General features: G+C 40.8%; 1 protein-coding gene across 1 annotated transcript in view; it reads right to left on the bottom strand.

The window, feature by feature from the left end:
• AGBL1 (AGBL carboxypeptidase 1) overlaps positions 1–18,239 on the bottom strand; it is a 279,320-nt gene that overhangs the window by 203,217 nt on the left and 57,864 nt on the right. The window contains exons 11-16 of the mRNA XM_075714164.1: positions 17,312–17,392; positions 16,166–16,252; positions 15,643–15,791; positions 12,252–12,339; positions 4,068–4,212; positions 665–818 (exon numbers count right to left, since the gene is read on the bottom strand). Coding sequence (XP_075570279.1) covers positions 665–818; positions 4,068–4,212; positions 12,252–12,339; positions 15,643–15,791; positions 16,166–16,252; positions 17,312–17,392 — 704 coding nt within the window. The remainder of the gene's footprint in view (positions 1–664; positions 819–4,067; positions 4,213–12,251; positions 12,340–15,642; positions 15,792–16,165; positions 16,253–17,311; positions 17,393–18,239) is intronic.

Here is an 18,239-nt window from a genome sequence, read left to right as displayed (position 1 = left end):
AAATTTTTCCTAATATCTAACCTAAATCTCCCCTGGCGCAGCTTGAGCCCATTTCCTCTCGTCCCAGGTCGTGACCTGGGAGAAGAGACCAACACCCACCTCACTACAACCTCCTTTCAGGTAGTTGTAGAGTGATAAGGTCTCCCCTCAGCCTCCTCTTCTCTAGGCTAAACAACCCCAGTTCCCTCAGCCGCTCCTCATAAGGCCTGTGCTCCAGATGCTTCACCAGCTTCATTGCCCTTCACTGGACACACTCCAGCACCTCAATGTCCTTCTTGTACTGAGGTGCCCAAAACTGGACACAGTATTCCAGGTGAGACCTCGAACCATTTGGAATAAACAAAAAAATTTCAAATGTCTCTTTAAATTGGTTATTTGAACACAGATTCTTGCTGTTGGAGATATTTGCTATTGAACTTTGTAATTATTTCAGATTATTAAAGAAACATTTGAAGTAAAAAATGGTGTCAGCTCTCCTCCCTCCTCCATATAAATCTGTAATTTTAAAAAGTGTTGTAACTGGCTATTCCCCATATTTAGATTTCTTTTTCGAAAGTGAGAAAGGCAAGAAAATCAACACATTCACAAAACAGGTTGTCATTGCCACTGCTGACATGACTGCAAGTCGCCAGCATCTTTTTTAATGCTTCATTTGGCTACTTACAGAATTGCTCCAAGTCATCCCTTTTTTTAGAGTCTGGCATGGCAGTGATTGTGAGCAATGGGCATGGATTTCCTCCTAGTGTCTGGCAGAGTGTCTGCTGCCTCCAGTAAACCTTCTTGGGGTTCCTATTTTGTTCCAGGATATCAAGATGGGACTGAAAAAGAAGCAAGGAAGCAGATTTATAAATGAGTTTACGGTCTATAAAATCTGATTTTATTCCACTAGCTGTGTGTTACTATCAGTACTAATTTCATCTCTTGCTAACTTCCCAGCTTCTCTCTTCTGCCAGTTAATATCATCATCTTTTACATCCCACAAATACACACAAGCCATTCAGAATACATCCCAGTTCACTGAAGCTGCAGAGGACTATTACTTTTATATCATATTACCTGAACAGTCCCTAGGTGCTTTTCTTACTAGCGTAAAGGAATTTCTATGCATACATGAAGTCCAAAAGAGAACTGCCTACTCCTTATATTTTAATAGGTACTGTGTGGAAACATGAGAAAACTTACTGGTTTTGAGCATTTATAAGACTGACTGGTTAGCTGTCAAGCCCATGCCAGTGAAACTCAGGAACAACTCCACACCAGAGACAGCCAAAAAGTTTACATAGAAACAACATTTTGTATAATCAGTAGTGGGAAATTTGAAGAGCATCTTTCCAAGAAGTTATTTAAAAAGGAGATTTTTGCTTCCCCCCCCCCCCCCCCCCCCCCCCAAGTTTATGGCAGTTTTAAACAATTCTTAAGTTTCCAATAATTTCTTGAGAAATTTGAGAGAAAGAATTGGCAGCTTAAAAAACCCAACTTTTTGGAACAAATTCTAATCGCCTCATTAGACACATAGCTACTTGCCACCCACGCACCAGATGACATGTAATTCTCTCTGTTTACATTGTAATTGCAAGTGGCAAGATTAGTGTAAGTAATCCTGTCGTGGGGAGTTGCTAAGTGTTGTGGAACACCAGTTGTCTCTCAATTGGAAGAAATAGGTGTATTACAGTATGCACACTTGTCCTAACAGTACTTTAACTAAAACACACCAATTCTCTGAACAACTCTTAAATGATAATTTTTTTGTCTTTACAAGTTTTAACCGATGTTTAAGGGACAAGACATTCCTGTTCCTCAAATCTTGGAGCTCGCTGTCTTTCAGACTGCTTTCCCAGTATCAATTTGAATGCAAACACAGAACTGAAATTTACAGTCATCTATGTCCTAAAACAATTAACATACTGTTCTATAAAGTAAATTCAATTATTAGATGCATCTAACAGTCTTGCATAGATACAGAGAACTCAATATAATCATTTACTTATATTTCTGGTACCCAGTGAAACTTAATTGGGTATGGCTGCCACAGAGATTTCAGCTAGCTATCCAAACAATTAACACTGTGATGTAAAAATAGATAAATTACTGTTCAGAAAATAAATGTAATTACTAATGGACAAAAAGTAATGAACTGCAGAGTGCATCCAGTTCAAATAGGATTCTGCAATGTATATTCCTGTAAATATGCCTGTAACTATTAAATATACATGATATTTAAAAATATTTTCAAATTACTAACTCCATATAAAAGTTTATCTTCTTCCCCAAAGCACTGTGTATTTAATTGAGCTCTTGGGTTCATAATCACTTTTAATTTATTACTGATATGCAAAACCAACATACTTCACCAGTGGACAAATGCTCTAAAGTGAAACCTACTGGTGCACAAACCTGATTTAATTTATCTACTGTGGAAATTAAAGTAACATGGAAATGTGTAAATTGCATCACTCAACATTTTAAATTAGTCCAAGCAAAGAAGCCTTTTAGAATTATTAGAGGCAATGGTTTTGCTTTGGCTAAAGAGCTGGACATGACAATCTATCAAACTTTTCCATCCATAATTCCCATTTACCAAACCTTATGGTCCTTACTGAGTCTGAGTTCATTTAAAGTTTTCTGGGGGCAAAATTCCCTTTAACTTCAATGAGCATTTTATTTGAAGAGGCAGTAACATACTTCAAGACTCGGCCCTGCAAGTCTAGGAATAACATCTTTTTCATCTCTATTCTATTCATTCAGGAGCAGGTGAGATATTCAGGGATTCCCAGAGCATACAAACTCTCCAAGTCTCTCTTGCTTTTGTGCCAGCAGAAGGTAGAAATCAATAACAGTAAAATAATGATGAGGCACTGCATTTCAGTAATAAAGTATGGTGGTGAACAAGTCCACCCAATTCTTCAGTATTGTATTTGTCTTTTTCCCTGCAGACTGTAGTACATACATGCTTTCAAGGCTATAGGTCAAACCCCACTACTGGAGCATACACTCTTCCTCATTGATTTTGAGGAGTAACTGGTACCCATAAGCCTAATGAGAAGTAAGCTGGCACGCATATTTTGAACTGTGAAGGCTTGACTGGCCCTCTCCCAGATATTGGAAGCAGTTTCTTTCAACATCTATAATGGGATGCAAAGCAGTTGACAAGAGACCATTGTCTGAGTGGGAATTAATCTAAGCCTAACTATGCTGGCATGCTGAGCGGCATGGCTAGTAAGTGGGAGAGGACATTGTCTCCCTTGAAAGCATAGTCTTTCACATCTGGTAATGGCAAACTGATACCACTGTAAAAAAATAGAGTGACCCCAAAATTCATCAACCTACATCAGCATTTATTGGCCAGAAAAAGTGCTGACAATGGAAACTGGGGGAAGAAGGAAGGAGAACTGGTCTACTGGAACTGTGTGTCTTCTTTTTCAGTAACATCTTTCTCATCTTTAACAATAAAGCAAAGCTACTCCCAGAGCCATGCATTTCCTTTCTTTTATCCTACCTTCCTTTCAGACCTTGGGCTCTCCTACATCAATCATAGAGAAAGCACAATGTATGCATTTCCCAGAAAATTCCCTTACCATCCACCCCTGGCCAGAAAAGACTGTAGAAAACAAATCCTTCCCCAGAAAGCAAACTTGGTAAAACTTAATAAAATAATTTATGCCTTAGACTTGTATTCTTTTAGTTTCTGTACTGACAGCACTAGTGAGGGTGTCACAAATGCCTACTGACACTCCAGCTGGCACAGAGGAAACAGCTGACAATGCACTCACATGAGGTCCAGCACCATGGTATTGCCAGGTGCAGCTCTGAAACCAGAACTGTTACCTTCTGTCAGGAAAAGGAGCACGCAGCTTTCACATCTGACTTATCTTTAGCCCCCTGCTTCTCACCCCAAGCAAATGGAGACATCTTTGGTTTGCCTTATCTTCTGACTGGTAAAGGAACTAATGGTTTGTACCTCAGCTTATCCCATACAGACATTTCTCTACACTATCTCAAAATCTCATCCAGGGCAGCTCCAAACTGTCAGGCCCATTAGCTTGTCTGGGTGGATATATCAGTATTACCATCATTGTGGAGTAAGTGTAGGGGTAATGGTAGGCCAGGTAGCAGACATCATCTTTGTGAGGGAACTTGATGGTGAAGGTGAGCGTGTAGTAGCATTTTCCTCTCATGCCTCCTCCTGCAGCTGCACTGCAGCAGTAGTGGTTCCTGGAGAAAGAGAAAGAAGGAAGTAGATGGTTATCACTTCCAGATGCACATCTGGAGCAGCCATGAAAGAACAAAGCATTCTGAGAAGTGTCTACTCTGAAGGAGTTTTCATCTCATGCTCTAGATGGGCTCCACACTCAACCAGTCATTGTACCAAGACTGGAAAACCCCCATAAAAGTACAATCAATCCAATCCCAGCAATGAACAGGTACAAAAATATAACACAGTGCTAAACAACATCCAGTAACACAGCAATGCACTTACAGGCTATATGAAGGAAGCAAGGTTAGAGAAACCATGGCTCCACGAGGCAGAGAAGCAAACAGGATCATGACGGTAAGTACCACTGACCAAGGCGGTACACGAGATTCAAGGGTGCCTTGGGATTCATGCAGTACACGAAGACTAGCAGGGAGTTAAGAGGCAGAGCTGTATGTGGCAGTACTGGGCACAGCCAGTCGCAGCTAGTCACGTGCTGTTGATGGATGGGAGCTCTCTCATAGAAAAATAACAGTTTGTTTCATTTTGCGAAGGTGCAAATAAGAAGCCAGCTAATACTAGTTCATATAGCACAGTCCAGATGTATTTGAACTAATGCATTCAGCTAACACTACTGTATTGCTTCTGACATCCAAGTTATCTTTCTCAGAGATGCAGGTACCTATTCACAGCCCTGAACAATGCCATGTGAAAATATTCTGTGAAAGTCTGGAGATTTAGAAAATATGAATACTCTGCCAAACCAACCATTCAGTTTTACCACAGGAAGAAAAGGGATATTCCAGGAATAAAAAAAAATAAATAGGACATACGTAAAAATATTTCAAATATCATCAAAGGCTCTTTCCTGAGTAGGAAGAGGAGGAGAGTGGGCTTGGGTAGAGACTGCACACAGAGGAGAAGTGACCTCATACAGATCTGCAGGTTGTGAGCTACCAAAAAAATCCTCTCTTTTGAATCCCTCCTTTTTGAAGACTTGAGCCTCTCCTTGTCAGGGAGCAGCAAGGACCAGTTGCTCCCTAAAAGATGGGGAGCTGAGCTTGATATGGAAGCCAGCAGAGCAGGGGCCTCACCAGCCAGGGTCCCCTCCCAGAGTACCTGAGCAGGTCATGCCTAGGCTGGGGGGGACAGACAGGTTTAACCACGCATGCAGATCATCAGACAAGTTTGTGGTGGTGAGGCAGGTCTGGGCCAAGCCAGGAGGTCTGTCCATGGGTCAGGATGCAGATCACCAGAGTTCATAGCAAAGCACAGCCACAGCAGTGACTGAGCTGGAGCCTCACCACAACAGAGCTCAGACGGGCTGAGTGGCCAGGACAGAGCTTAAACAGAGCTCCCGGGCCCATGGGCAGAGGGTCTGGGTGGGGGCCTGGGTGGGGCTGATCAGGGACATAGAGGTCTACTAGTGCACTCAGGCCCTTGACACTCCCTTCGTTAAAACTACAAAATCTTAAAGTGAGTTTCTCAATCTAGTCCCAGGATTAGACTCTCTTGCAGGAGACTTACTCTGACAAAGAAATGACTTTAGGCTGAGTAAGAAAGTTTTCTTTCAGCAGAGATGAAGAGACAATTCATGCACTTTAGGGAGAAGCCTCACAGCAAATCGCATCCATAAATACATTTCAAACAATATTTTTCCCACATCGCACCAATTATGCTGTTGCCGAACCTTCTGATTCTGAAGGACTGTGAGGTTTCTTTGACAAATGTTATCATCAATGTTGCATTAAAATGCAAAATAGAAGAGGCAACCAAAAGATGCAATTTCAGCTCCTGAAATTTACAATACTAGTTTATTTTGCTGCTGTTCATTTTTATTCAAAGGGGTGGAGAGAAAAGATAATTATTCTTGTCAAATTCTCCAAAATAATCAGCTCTTTTTCATAGAGAAGACACAATACAATGCTGCTGGGTTTTCACCTGAATTTAATAGTTAGGAACATGTGGGGTGAGTGATACTGACTGGATCAATAGATAGTACAGGAACACTGAGTCACAGTGGCAAACTGAAAAGCCTATGATTTTATTCTCAGCTGAACCCTTCACCCCGACACTTCTTTTGCAAATAAACCACCTTAATATTGGACAAAGAGATTCAGCAGAAAAAAAAAAAATGCAATGAACCCACAAATATAGAAACATCTACTTAGCTATTATATATGTATTTCAGTGGATCCAGGATTTGATTCTTTTTTTTTTTTTTTTCTTTCTTTCTTTAAGTCAGGACAATGACATTTAATCTAGTTCCTGATAATTTTGACAGTGAAGGATAATTAAGAACCATTTCTTATATAGTGCATAAGGAAAGTACTCATCTCCATAGCCTCTATTATATTCAGTGTCACTTAGACGGTTAGATGACCTTATTCATAAAGAGCTGTCACAAAGTGCTGAGACCTTCTGAGTCCTCCCCCCCTCCAAATTCACATTAGTAGTCAGAGCTGTGGGAGGAAGCAGGTCTTTGTGGGCAAATACTGCCTAAATATCTTAAGTACACATTGGGGAAAGTATTCCCACCTGTCCTTAACGCTCCAGTAAAGGCTTCTCCCTCTATAGTCTGTAAGTGTGCAGCCAAAAATATTTCTCCTGTCTAAAATGTCACTTAACCCAGAGGTTTTGCACGACCAGACATCTCTGGCCTCGATGCTACCTTGCTAGTCAATGGTCCTTACTCCTGACAGTGCTCAGATGGCATGATCCTGAGGGTACCCATGCACAGTGCTCTCACTGAACCGCTTAGCGGCACATTTCGTTCTTGTTTTGAGCACCTCTGCAGTTCCAGCAAACTGCTCACCCAAAACAGGTATTTCCAGACTTTTGAGTCACTTCCTGACACCTGCTTCAATCTATAGCAAACTATCTGGTAGTAACAGGAACTTCACAAGTGGCTTTGTGCAGCTTCAATATTCTATCACTCATGCATTAAAAAGAAAACCCACCTGTATGTAAGCAGTGTAAATGATCATGTATTCCTACTGCATATAATCTGGTCTCCTCACAATCCATCATACAATGCAGTAGCTCTGAATCTTTTTAAAAGAAACCTAAAAAAACCCCCAAACCCCAGCATTTTTCTTCCTTGCCTCCCTCTCCTCCTACTGCTGTCGCCCCAAGATAGCTCTATTGCCTCCTTGTTCCTCCACCCTTTTTCATCACAACACTCTACCACACCAGCATGAAGCCCAAATTAACAAGCAATGAAGAGGGAAGCAAAAAAAGACCCTAGCAACATCTAGTCCTCACTACCTTATTTGTGTTCTCTGTCAAAAAATGTTCACAAAGTCTCACAGACTCTCTAGAAACTAATACACTGATTATTGGAAAGAAAATAAGAGACCAAAGCGTGTGGTTTTTAATCAGCATGCAAGCTGTATCTATTGTGCCTTTCAGTCACTTTGTAATAGTTAAATCATTTCACTTGCTGTTCTTCAGAAATAATGTACAGGTAGTATATTTCTAGCATAGCTGTGATGGAAAGTTACTTAATAATAATTATAATACTACTTATCACTTACTCTGTACAATATTTTTTTAAGCTTAAAAGACCTTTGCAAGCATTACCTAATTAAAACTTGCTCCCCATTTATCTATTCCCATTCTTTGGGTGGCAGATAAGTGACTAATTTTCCATCCTTTATAGATGGGGAAACTGAGACACAGACAGATGAAGCCACTTGGCCAAAGATACAGGCAGGTCAGTAAAGGAGCTGGATTGTAACTCAGGAATTCGAAAGCACTGATACAAGAACAACATCTCTTGGTCATCTCAACTTTAGACTTCCTGTCTGCAGCATTTAGTATAGTACAAAGCACTGGTAGGTGATGAAATATGACATTGTATCAGCTTAGACTAAAATGGCAGATGAAAAAATCAATATCCCAGATTTCTAGGCCATTTCAAAACAGAACCCAAAGGGAAAGTAAATTATTTATTACTTCTAATCTCCTGATGCATTCCCTTTGTCCAAAATCTTTCTACCACCTAGAGTCTAGTGTCCTTGTTTTACATGCCCTGACCTTCTACATCTCTAAGTGTGGCTACTCAGTGCAATATGCTTTAGTAACACCTTGATTCATACCATAAAAAAAAGCAGTATTTAACAATTTACAGGGCATAGCTGTTATTCTGGAGTCTGCCACATTGGAAACTGGCACGATACAACTTCCCTTTCAAGGGCCAAATCCATGTTAAGGCACCTTAATTGTCAAGATTGCAGGCAGAATCCCAGTCGAAGCAGAACATTCCCACAGCCATCTTGCTATTAAGGCATTCAGTCATATTGTAAAGGTCAGGTGCTTGTAGCTATCGCTAGAACTGAAAGGTGGCCTGCTATTGCTATGATGAAGATTGAATCTAACGTGATTATAAAGATGCTAAAAAAAAAAAGAGAAGACCCAATTCTGAGACTACTGTGATCACCATACAGCCAAGTCTTTAGTGGTGATGTGAGAACAAAACACTCCATGTACCTTATTACTATACATGAACTGACTATCATCTGGAAAAGCTGGAGGTTAGATAATATGCTTAGAATGAGCCGTGAAACCAAAGGCACAAGCACATTGTCACCAATTCAACATGCTGCCATTGTTCCTTAAATAATTCGCTGGAAAGGAATATTATTCAGCACATAAAAGCTGCCAAGACAGCAAGTGAATTAGGTGATCTTATAGTAACTGCAACTGTGTTTATCATGGGTGTATCCTGTCACTTCACAGAGAGGCAATAAAATAGAGCAGAAGTGTCACTCAGCTTCCTTTTGACAGGAACACTGCTAATATTCTCCGTAACATAAAAACCTCTCGTGAGACATATGGGAAAGGTACGTGATGACAGAGCTGTGCCACAACATTCATCTTTATGAGTGAACTATCCCATCTTCAGTGAAGATGAATGTCAGCAAAAATCAGCCAACATGCATCACCCAGACATCTTGCAAATGTGCCTTTCCTCCCACTGTCCTTCAGCTCAGAGGTTGCTCTCAATAGAAGCCCTTCTGTAAAAGCAATTAAGGGCATCTTTGAATCCTTCCTTATTTTTGTAAGTATATCATTCTTTTCCCATATTTATGAATAACTCCTGGTGAAAGTAATTAGATGGGGTTCCCTTCAAAATGTGCCAGTCCCACCCCAGTATACCTGTGACCAGGGTGAATGGAAATGAAGCGAGCTCTTTCCCAAAACACAGGCAGTATGATATCACTATAGCAATCCCATCTCCTCCTATCCTGAGCCAAAGTCTGAGCAACCCCAAACATACTTTCTTCACATTCCCTCCCACATACAACTTCCCATGACTGGGAATCTCTTCTATAATCACTGAAAGAAAAAAATTAGATTTCAGTAGAGGTGGAAGTGCATATATGTGTGTGCGTGTGTGTGTACATTCTTGTATATACAAAACCATGTTTAAACCTGGAATAAACAGTAAATGAGACAGACAACAAGTAGTTATCCTAGATTAATATGTTGACATATAATTCAATGTACGGTTAGAAAACACAGAATTTTCCAAATCAATAAAACTCCATTCTCTCACATATTCTGAACAAGAATCTGTTTACAAGCTTAATTGTACAAACATGGCTTAATCTCAGTAGTCAGCTGCTGTTTAATCACTGCACAATAACTGCCTTGCTTATGACATGAGAAGTCACTGCTATGGTAATCAGCATGTAAAGTTTGCCCAACCAGAAGCCAATACTCACAGAAGCCAGAGGTTACAGGCATGCAAAGGGAAGCCACTGCACCACAGTACATTAGCTCTCGAGGTAGAAAAGGTTAGGTGAATAAAGGTTAGTGAGGAGTACTTGAAACAAAATAAAAAAGCTACTCAAATTGCTACAGACAGCAGGATGCCAGGTTGAGAGAGGATAATCTGAGCCTTCAGCACTGCACCGCCCCCACCCCCAACAAAAAAAAAAAAAAAAAAAAAAAAAAAGAAGACAAAAAAAAAAAGACAGAGAAGAGATTACAACAGATATTTAGGATGACTTGGAATTTTTTTTGTATCAACACAAGTTTGAGGCTCTGCTACTTCTGGAAGGAAGTCCACTGCCATTGTTTGGGTTTATTGTCTTATCAAATCCACTTGTGAACATAGCCACCTCTGAACCTAACAGCAACATTGTGAACTACAACACAAATACAATTTCTGACAAAGAGAAAGCCCATTATTTCACATCAGTTTCTAAAATCAGTCTCAGCATGAGTTCATGAAGAAAGGAGTACCACTGAGAACATCAGAAAAGTTCAGCCCTGTCCTGAGAACACTACTTACCATGCCAGACCACTATCATTATTGTTAATTGTGTTAACACCTTTTGTTTTCTTGTATTTCCCTGCCTGTCTATAGTCATTGGGTAGCCCAAGCCCTATGCTTCAACTGCAAGGTATTAGGGGCAAAGACCAGACTGTTGGTTTGTTTATACAGTGCCCGATGCAGTGCCCATAGAGTGCTGAGACACCAAGACATTTTGGTGATGCAAACTAGTGAATAGGGATTATGATAGAAAAAGTAATTAGAAGAACAAACAAACAAAAATCAAAACAAAAAAAAAAAAGGGAAAACTCATCACTCAGGCATTCTCAGCCCCAGCTTTCAAGTCATGACAGGTAAGGCCAGGATAAAATAGTTAATTAACACCAAATGCTGCAGTATTTCGTTACAAAGTATATGAACTTCACCCATAATGCTCTACCAGTTCATCCTCAACATATGACCTCTTTTTCTGCAGTGCAGGGCTCCTCTTCCTGCTTGCACCACCCCAGGCTGCATCATTCCCAGACATCCCACTCGCAGGCACTCAACCAAATGCATTTACTCACACCTAACTTTCCTCCTTGTTCTATTCTGACCCCCAGCCTTCAACTCTGCACAGATTTTCTAATCCAAAAAATATCAATTATCCTAGTCCTGAAAACCCTTTCAATGATCATCTTTAAAATAATTATGTGTTGTAGATAACATTTTGGAAGTCTTGAGAAAGTAAAGCAGGGTTCATTCAACATACTGAAACGCCAAGCTCCACACTCATCTTCGTTGACTGTAATAACCAGAATGAATCGGGGATCAGTTTTCTGCATGAAAATGAAATACCTGGGTGAGAATGTTTCTCACGTGAGTCAAGCTTCAGCTCAGATATAAGTTAAAAGAGGAGATTGACCTAGTGTTTTTCTTCTGAGGCACTGACACACTGCAGAAACAGCCTGAAACAGGCAACTTGCATAAGTATCCGCCCTGAGCTTGTCAGAACTCCTTTACACCACTGTTGCCTGGCCCCGGTAGAAAGATAAAAGTTCCTGCATGACAGTGAGTAGGGCTAATCCCTACTGTTTCTGCTATCAGGACAAGATCTATAAACAGTGCCATGGTGCCAATAAGTGTGGTCCACAGAGAGGTTTGCCTTGCAGGATTTGAGTTCCAGCTTTGCAGAGAAGGGAAGCTGGTGAAGATACTAAGGTACAGAGACAGATTCGCAAACAGATAAATAATGTGTATTTGTATATGTCTATTTCTACCTGTATGTATAGGTGTACATAGTGTGTGTATATATATACACACACACCCCCTTGTATATGCTAACCCTTCTTTAGCTCCTCAGCTTATCTCTTAGATAAGCTTATCTCTTATCTCTTAGAAAAGTTGATGTATGCAAAAGGAAAACGATTATTCCATCCAGCTCATTTCTTCCTGGACAAGGGAAAAAGCCAACTACACTACCTTTATGGGTTAAGCTTCCTGGTATTCCTGGCTGCATCCATAAGGTTTGAGCATCCTCCATTCCCTTTCCTCCTCCTTCCTCCTAGGGAAATGAATTCTGCACGTGCCCTGTTTCTCCCCAGGCATCTAATATAGAGATCTCACTTGTGGCTGTTTTCTGAAGCTGGAAGCACATTACACATTGAACTAGCACCAATTTACAGATATTTGAAACAGGTGGCACTGGTGGTCAGAGGTTAACAACATCAATACAGTTAACAGGAGGGGAACAGAGGGGAAAGGAAGCCACAAATTATTCACCAAAAATGCACTTACTTGTAGTAGCAGATATCATGGCCTGCCCGAAGCCAGCAAGGCCTGCCCTGGAGAGCTTCCTTCACTGAATACATGACCAGCTGCATGCCTACATAAAACAAGACAGTTTCAAGTGACACGACTTCCCTGGCTGGAAAAGACAGGGATGTGGAGGAAAAGGCTAAACAAGAAGCATCATTATTTTGTCTGTGTTCTCTCTGCAGATAGTTTATGCAAAGTAAATACATTTCCCAAAGCCCCATGCTTTGTTTTGATATAGCCATGTCTGTACAAAAAGCACCTCCAGAAGAAATGAGCTGAATGAAGTTCATTAGAAAATAAGTTATCTGACTGGCTTTTGTAAAGGAGCACTTCAAGCAGCTCTGTTTACAGAGGAAGGCAAAGAAAAGAACTAGGAATTGAGGTATCAACAAGATCAGTAATTTGGTTAGTCCAATATTTTATGCTTGGCTGCACCATTATTGAATCCTTAATCCTACCACAGCATTAGAAATCTGCGGTGCATCCGGTACCGTACCTTCAGAAAGTAGCAAGCAAAATTAGAAGGTTTTAAACTTGCTATTAGACATAAATAATACCTACGTGTCGTAAATGCTGATAATGATAGCATCCATCTTTGTACCATATTATGCCAGGTGGTGATTTCTTCCTGACCTCCAAAATATTACCATTTCATGCCCCAAGGTACGAGGATTTCTCTGATCTGAGTTGTGTATACATCACTCACAGCTCCATGAAGCCAGCCCATCTGCAGGCAGTTTTTGTATCAAATTCCTTTGCTCTACACACCTGCCTGCTCTTTTTCAAGTATAGTAAGGATCCTGCCCTCACCAGTGAAGCTGTCTGCATGGGGTGTCCCTGGAGAGGTGCTGGCAGCTGCAGGGGTGGCCTCTGACCTGTGGTGGTACCAGCCAGCTCCAGTGGACCCAGCACAGCCACAGCTCAGCCCAGCAATGATGCTGGCAGCACTTCTGTGAAAGCATATCTAAGAAAGGGAGAAACACCCTTTTGAGCATTTATGCATGTTTATAAGTTGCCTCCTGAGCCTTCTCTTGGCTGTTCTTGTGCTAGAAGGAGGTGATGCTTGAAAGTCATTAATACTGATGACATATTTCCATAAGCAGCTATTCAGTTTCCCTTCTTCCTTTGGGTTTTTCTGTTACACTCTCCAGCACTTTAAGAGCTGGCAAGTGTACCCGCAGAAATGCCTTTCCAGCTCACCTTTGGCTGCAGTGTGGGGTAGCACTAACCTCTGTATTGCTGTTTCCTGAACCAGTGCCGTGAGCCACGTACAGGAAGCAATTCTGTGTTTGGTTCCAGGACGTGGGCCACAGTGAGTTTCGAGAGACACAGTCCTGCCCAGAAGTCCACCTCATCAGACAAGGGATGAGAGTCTCAGGGTCTGCAGTGCTCTCAGCATCCCAAATGCCACCTCCTGCCCTTCTCTGTGAGTCCAAAGGACACACACAAACTGCCTCAGAGTGATGGCTGATACTGGTCTGCCATCTCATTTTAATTAAAAAAAAAAAAAAAATCAGTTTTTCCTTTCCACTTTCCCTATGGAAACATTCAGTTTTAGAAAACAAACACAAATCAGGCTTCTGACGAAATCCCATTATTTCCCATGGTAAAGTTAGTGAAAAAGGGGGAAAGAGAGAGGTGGGGGCTGCACCTCCTGACTTGCCCTGCTTCTAGTCACAACTATTTTATTAAACATCCTTTTTGCTGATTTGAAAGTTACACAGTGTCATTTAACCAAGAGCAAAAGGAAAGGGAAAAATCAAAACAGATCAGTAACCGGGAGCCGTAAAGTATTGCCACCCATGGCACTTTGGCACTACATCATAACTGGAAGATTTTAGTATTATAGCATGGGCGTTAGCCCAGGAAAGTAGAGAGGGAACATAGTGAATAAACAGTATCTCTTACCAACAGACTGTGTAAATATTATGCCTGTGCTGGAAGGGGTAGTGAGCTTCGCTCAGCCAAGCCAGATAAGCTAGAGCTTCACTGCCCTCTCAGATCAGCAGAAGTAACCCACAGAAGAATTGCTTTAATGGCCAATCCCACATACAAACCATACAAAAGCAAGCCATGGCTTAGCCTCCCTCCTTACAGCAGATGGTATTTTCACATATTTCTTCCAAATATGTTTTTCACTGGACACTTGAACATGTGAGTCATGTACAATTTCAGATGCAAAAAATGAGATTATAAATGCTGACAACAGCCAAACTAGCAGACAACAAGCAACCTTTCACCAATAATAGCCAAAATCTCTAGCTAAGAAGCTACTGGTGGCTGTATCAGAGGTTGTATCAGGGTTTACAGTAGGACCTCAACATACTTCATTTTCAGGCTGTTACCAGACACACCACACTGAATTGTTTGGTAATTCAGGGAAACAGAATAAGATAACAAAAAAAAAAAAAAAGTCATTTTCATTTGGGATCTATATGAATACTTGAACTCCAGCTCCTAGGGTTGAAGAGCAAATGCCTTATAATTCATTGTGCCACTCATACAGCCAGTTTCACAAGTACAAGTGACAAGTCATTCCAGCTTCTAATGCTATTTGTTTTAGGTACATTGATCCTGAGAGAGTTCTGCTGGTGATGTCGAAGGCTGTATCTACAGAGCTTCAGAGGAATGCAAAGTCTGATATTAGGGGCTTATTAAACATTCTGAGTCAGGTCTTAAGCTGGTGTAAATTAACACAGCTCCCTGGAAACAAATAAAAAACCAGCCTATGCCAGCTAAGAATTCAACCCAATCTCCATGCAGAAGAAATAATTTCTTTTCTAAAATGGGCATTGAAATGGGCAAGAAAGCTAGGATTTGCCCTGCTTATTTCTGAGCAACGCCACCTTCCTCCTGAACCACAGACTATGACAGGAGCTCAAAATCAGCAAGGAACAGAAATTTTTTTTATCATTAATATTAGCAGAAGTCTCAACAGGTCTGAAGGCAGAGATGTCTTTCTGGATAAGCCCACAGAATCATGAATATTTGTCTGAGGATTATCTACATTTATTTAAATCTTAGAAGCACTTTCCAATCCTATGCTGCTCATTCAATTCCAACTGATCATCTTTTTCCCCCCTCTCACAGTCCCAGTGCCATTCTTCCTCAGTTCTGGTCTCTAAACACAGAACAATGACATTTTTTTCCCACCACAAATCCTCTGCCAGGTCTCAATATTCAGCTTACTCCTCAGTCCTCATGAGGACAGAGAAAGGTCCTTTGACAAATCTAAAGTAACTCTTTCAATGGATTTCAGGGTAGATAAGATTAAAGTCTCCCTTATAGACATGGAAAGTTTGAAACCTTTATGGAATTAAAAGGATATTCTTGTGAACAGAAGACTACCCCAATTCCCCGAAGATCATACCGTAATTAAATTGGCTATTGAACTTCTCACAGTTGATAATGTTGAAACGATAGGGAACTGCTAATTTCATGTCACGGACTTCAAAGTAGAACCACTGGTGATGCTGGTTGCTGTTCACATCTGCATTCATAATTAAGTCATACTCAAACCTGTAAAAGAAAACCAGAAAAAATGGTAGACACGAACACCCCACAAGTCTGCCACTGAACCTGCTGAGGACAGCGGGGTATACAATCAAGTTAATTAACATCCTGTGAGAGTCAAAGAACACCATCAAACCAGCAGTGTCCAAACACACCATTAAATACTCACACTATATTAGTCATGTCAAAACATTTTGAGCTTTTTTTTTCTCACTCCTGTTATTTTCATGACATCTAGGTGTTGGAGGGCATGATAAGCTCCACATCACATAACCTGCTTCCCTGGCCGACCCTTTCCAAACCCAGGAGAACTCCACCATTTCATGCTGTGGTCGCAGCAGAAAGGCAGGTTGGAACACAGCTGCTGCAGGCATACTTACTCACGCACTTGGATGGCTTTGCGAAGGTTTCCTGATTCAAACTTGGAGAAGAATGTCAGACAGCCTGGAGCACCTGGGCTTGAGTAACTGCAGTAAATCAAAGCAAGGATACCTATAGCAGGTTGCTTCAAAGACAAGTCTTCCCCAGCACCTTTTGTATGCTAAAATAGGTTTTTATAAGTTTTTTTTTTATAAGCAAGACTCTGAGAAGTAGCAAGAGGTGAGCAAATCCATAATCTTCCTATCCAGTCCAGCATCCTTCTCTACTCTTGCTTAGTGTTTCTACATCTCATCTTCTTTTCCTTTCCCAATACTCCCTTTTGCCCCAGTTCATATTTACTTTCTTTATTCCAGTTACTTTCCCCACTGAGTTATTCCCATTAATTTATGAATTGCATAAGGCAGCTATATACAATTACTACACATTTACTCTTCCCTCATCTATATAGTTTCCTTCTCCTAAAGCTTAGAAACCCTTAAATTCATATTGAAAAGCTTCACAACTCTGTCCTACCTCAAACTGTCCTTCACCTTTTTTTCCTCTAAAGAATGTTGAGTCACTCATTTCTTCATATTTGGGACCTCTCAGCTGCCCTGTGCTGCATCTGCTCAAGGACCACAATTTCTAGCCATAGTTGAGCACTTAAAACAGTTCACAAGGCTGGATATTTGTTTTCAGAAGCCTTTTATAAGTGCCACACCTTCCAGGGTACATCTACGGCCTGTGACACAAGCTGTACAGACACTCAGGTGCACTCCCAATGGGAAATGCTGCTTCAGGATGCAGAGGGACTGCATGTGGATTCATAGGCACAATTCCCAGTGTCAGCCTGCATGCTTCTGTTCCAAATCACTACATGCAATGCACACATATCCAGGGACACCATAGAGTTCCTTTGATGTATAGATTTTCTTGTTCTGTCTAAAAAGTTTTGAGGCTCCCTTACTTCAGTGACTTCCACAATAAATCCTTTCCACAGAGTCACATACTAGGATTCTACTCCTGTATATTTTTCCTATTGGGCCTTTACCTCCTAGGTTATTTCTTCTATACCTTTATCAGAGCTGAACAAGTAAACTGAGCTTGCTATCTAACCCAGCACTGGTAGTGCCCCTGGTTACAGTACTCGAATTCAAGTTACCCACCTGGCCTCTAAATCAAAAACAGTTCTGCCTATCACATCACCTGGCTGGATTAAGCGGCGAACATCATCTAGCACTTTGTCCCTAGGAGAAAAAAAAAGCAAACTGTAATGACACTGTGAGAAATCTTGGTATAGGGTAATCTTGTAGAAGAAATATGAAGAGGCTTAGGAAATTCTTGTGAAAGACTGGTAAGAAAGAGGACTTCCATGTGCTAATTTCAGGTGAGCTTTCATTTGCTCCGATCCCATTACAACAAGTTGCCTTTTGGGTTAAATGACTGATTCTGTAAAATATTTATTCTCTATGACATTCTGTCAAGTTTGATTTATCCTTAATTCTTCCCAGACAATGTCAATCTCCCAAATGGCCAGCCTTGCCCCATGAGGAAATATCTGCCATAACTTATAAACCTACTAGTCTGTCTCATAGTGAATCTTGACTCTATGTCAAGCTAATTTCTACTCATTATTAAACTGAAGTTCTCTGATCCCTAAAGATGATCAAATGTGAAACACCAGATTTTCTTCCTGACCTTTGCAGCAATCATGTTATGCCCTGAAGCATGATATGATTATTCCCATTTTAGCTGTATGGTTACACATGTTATTACAGTCATAAAAGCAAATCTTTTAGAGCAACAGTGCAAGGAGAAGATGGTAGAGTGATTTTGCCTCTAAATAAAATTTTTAGCTTTTATATTTGCTGCAGAAAGAATCATTATCTCTCTGGAGGTCAGAAATTAGTGGTTTTCACAAATGTGATTTGATTAGCGTTGATCAACTTTAAAGTTTAGCACAGAATCCAGCTTCTTTGGTATCTGCTAATAATTTCCTAGGCCACTAAAAGGAAATGTAAAGTCACTGCACACAGCCACACATGAAACAGACAAAATCGTATCTATAAGAAGAGCTTCCTCTCCCAGCACAGC

This window comes from Pelecanus crispus, chromosome 7 (genome assembly GCF_030463565.1).
Source record: "Pelecanus crispus isolate bPelCri1 chromosome 7, bPelCri1.pri, whole genome shotgun sequence".
Classification (NCBI taxonomy): domain Eukaryota; kingdom Metazoa; phylum Chordata; class Aves; order Pelecaniformes; family Pelecanidae; genus Pelecanus; species Pelecanus crispus.
Note: the sequence above shows the minus strand (reverse complement) of the source record. Positions and strands in the feature narration are given on the sequence as shown.